This window comes from Chaetura pelagica, unplaced genomic scaffold (assembly GCF_000747805.2).
Source record: "Chaetura pelagica isolate M959 unplaced genomic scaffold, ChaPel_1.0 scaffold802, whole genome shotgun sequence".
NCBI lineage: Eukaryota > Metazoa > Chordata > Aves > Apodiformes > Apodidae > Chaetura > Chaetura pelagica.
The window spans coordinates 39,207-40,193 of NW_009952432.1; the positions used below are offsets into that span (position 1 = coordinate 39,207).

The following is a 987-nucleotide window of genomic DNA, read 5'->3' on the forward strand; positions in this document are numbered from 1 at the left end:
AGCTCCTTCCTCAGGACTGTGCAAAGCAGCACTGAGGTCTCACTCACTCCTCCCATGGCATCCATGTCCCTTCAACAGCTTCACTAACCATTCAGCCAGTGTTCCTGCAGGCCACCTTGAGGCTTCTTAAAGGCTTTTTTGCCAGACAAAAGCAGCACTTTTGCATTTTGCATGACAGTTGTGGAGCACACCATCCTGTACTACTGCAGACCTAGGACAGGCTAGATGTTCCCCTGGGTGCTTCTGGCCTTCAACATAAACCTCTGACTGGACTGAGCTACCAAGTGTGTGGCCTCCATTCTTCCTCCCTTAGCAGTGAGTGTCATCAAAGATGTGACCACAGAAAAGCTGCCTTGCTTACCTGGAACTCCCCTGAGAGGACCCTGCGTGTGTAGATGTTACTGGTGTAGGGCTCGATGGACTCGTTGTTGCCCAAGATCTGAGCAGTGGAAGCAGTTGGCATGGGGGAAAGGAGGAGGCTGTTCCTGACACCGTACCTAGTAGGGACAGTCAAGGGTTAGAAAGCAGCTCCAACCAAGTGAGATGAGGCAGGAAAGACCCAGGAACAGCCCCGGTGAGGCAATGTCTGCTGAGAGATGCCAGGGCCAGTGTGAGGAACCCTCAGCTCACACACAGAAATCCCCCTTCAGGGCAACCTGCAAACCCTCAGATCACCTGCAGCTGCACTGAACTTGTAACGTGGGCCAACAGAGAAGTACAGCTGGTAACTTTGCTATTTTTATCTTTAATTAGAGGCTTTCCCAAACTATTTAGTCATGAGAAAGTGTGCATGGAAAAAAGAAGTGTCTGCCAGGCACTCCACAACTCCACAGCACTCGGGTAAAACCCAAAAGGGCAGCCCAGGAAGAGCCTGAGATCCCAGCAGACACATTTACTACATTTAAAAAATCAGACCCATACAAATTGGACAAACTCATGGCAGGCCCTGCATACTGCAACAATCCCCACCCTCAGCATGTTCCAAGG

The 987-nt window shown here is 50.8% G+C and overlaps 1 protein-coding gene across 1 annotated transcript in view; it reads right to left on the reverse strand.

Annotated features, from left to right (window-relative positions):
- Positions 1 to 987, reverse strand: part of RRM1 (ribonucleotide reductase M1) — a 21,787-nt gene that overhangs the window by 4,278 nt on the left and 16,522 nt on the right. Inside the window, exon 15 of the mRNA XM_010008278.1 lies at positions 362 to 497. Within this exon, the coding sequence (XP_010006580.1) occupies positions 362 to 497 (136 nt within the window). The remainder of the gene's footprint in view (positions 1 to 361; positions 498 to 987) is intronic.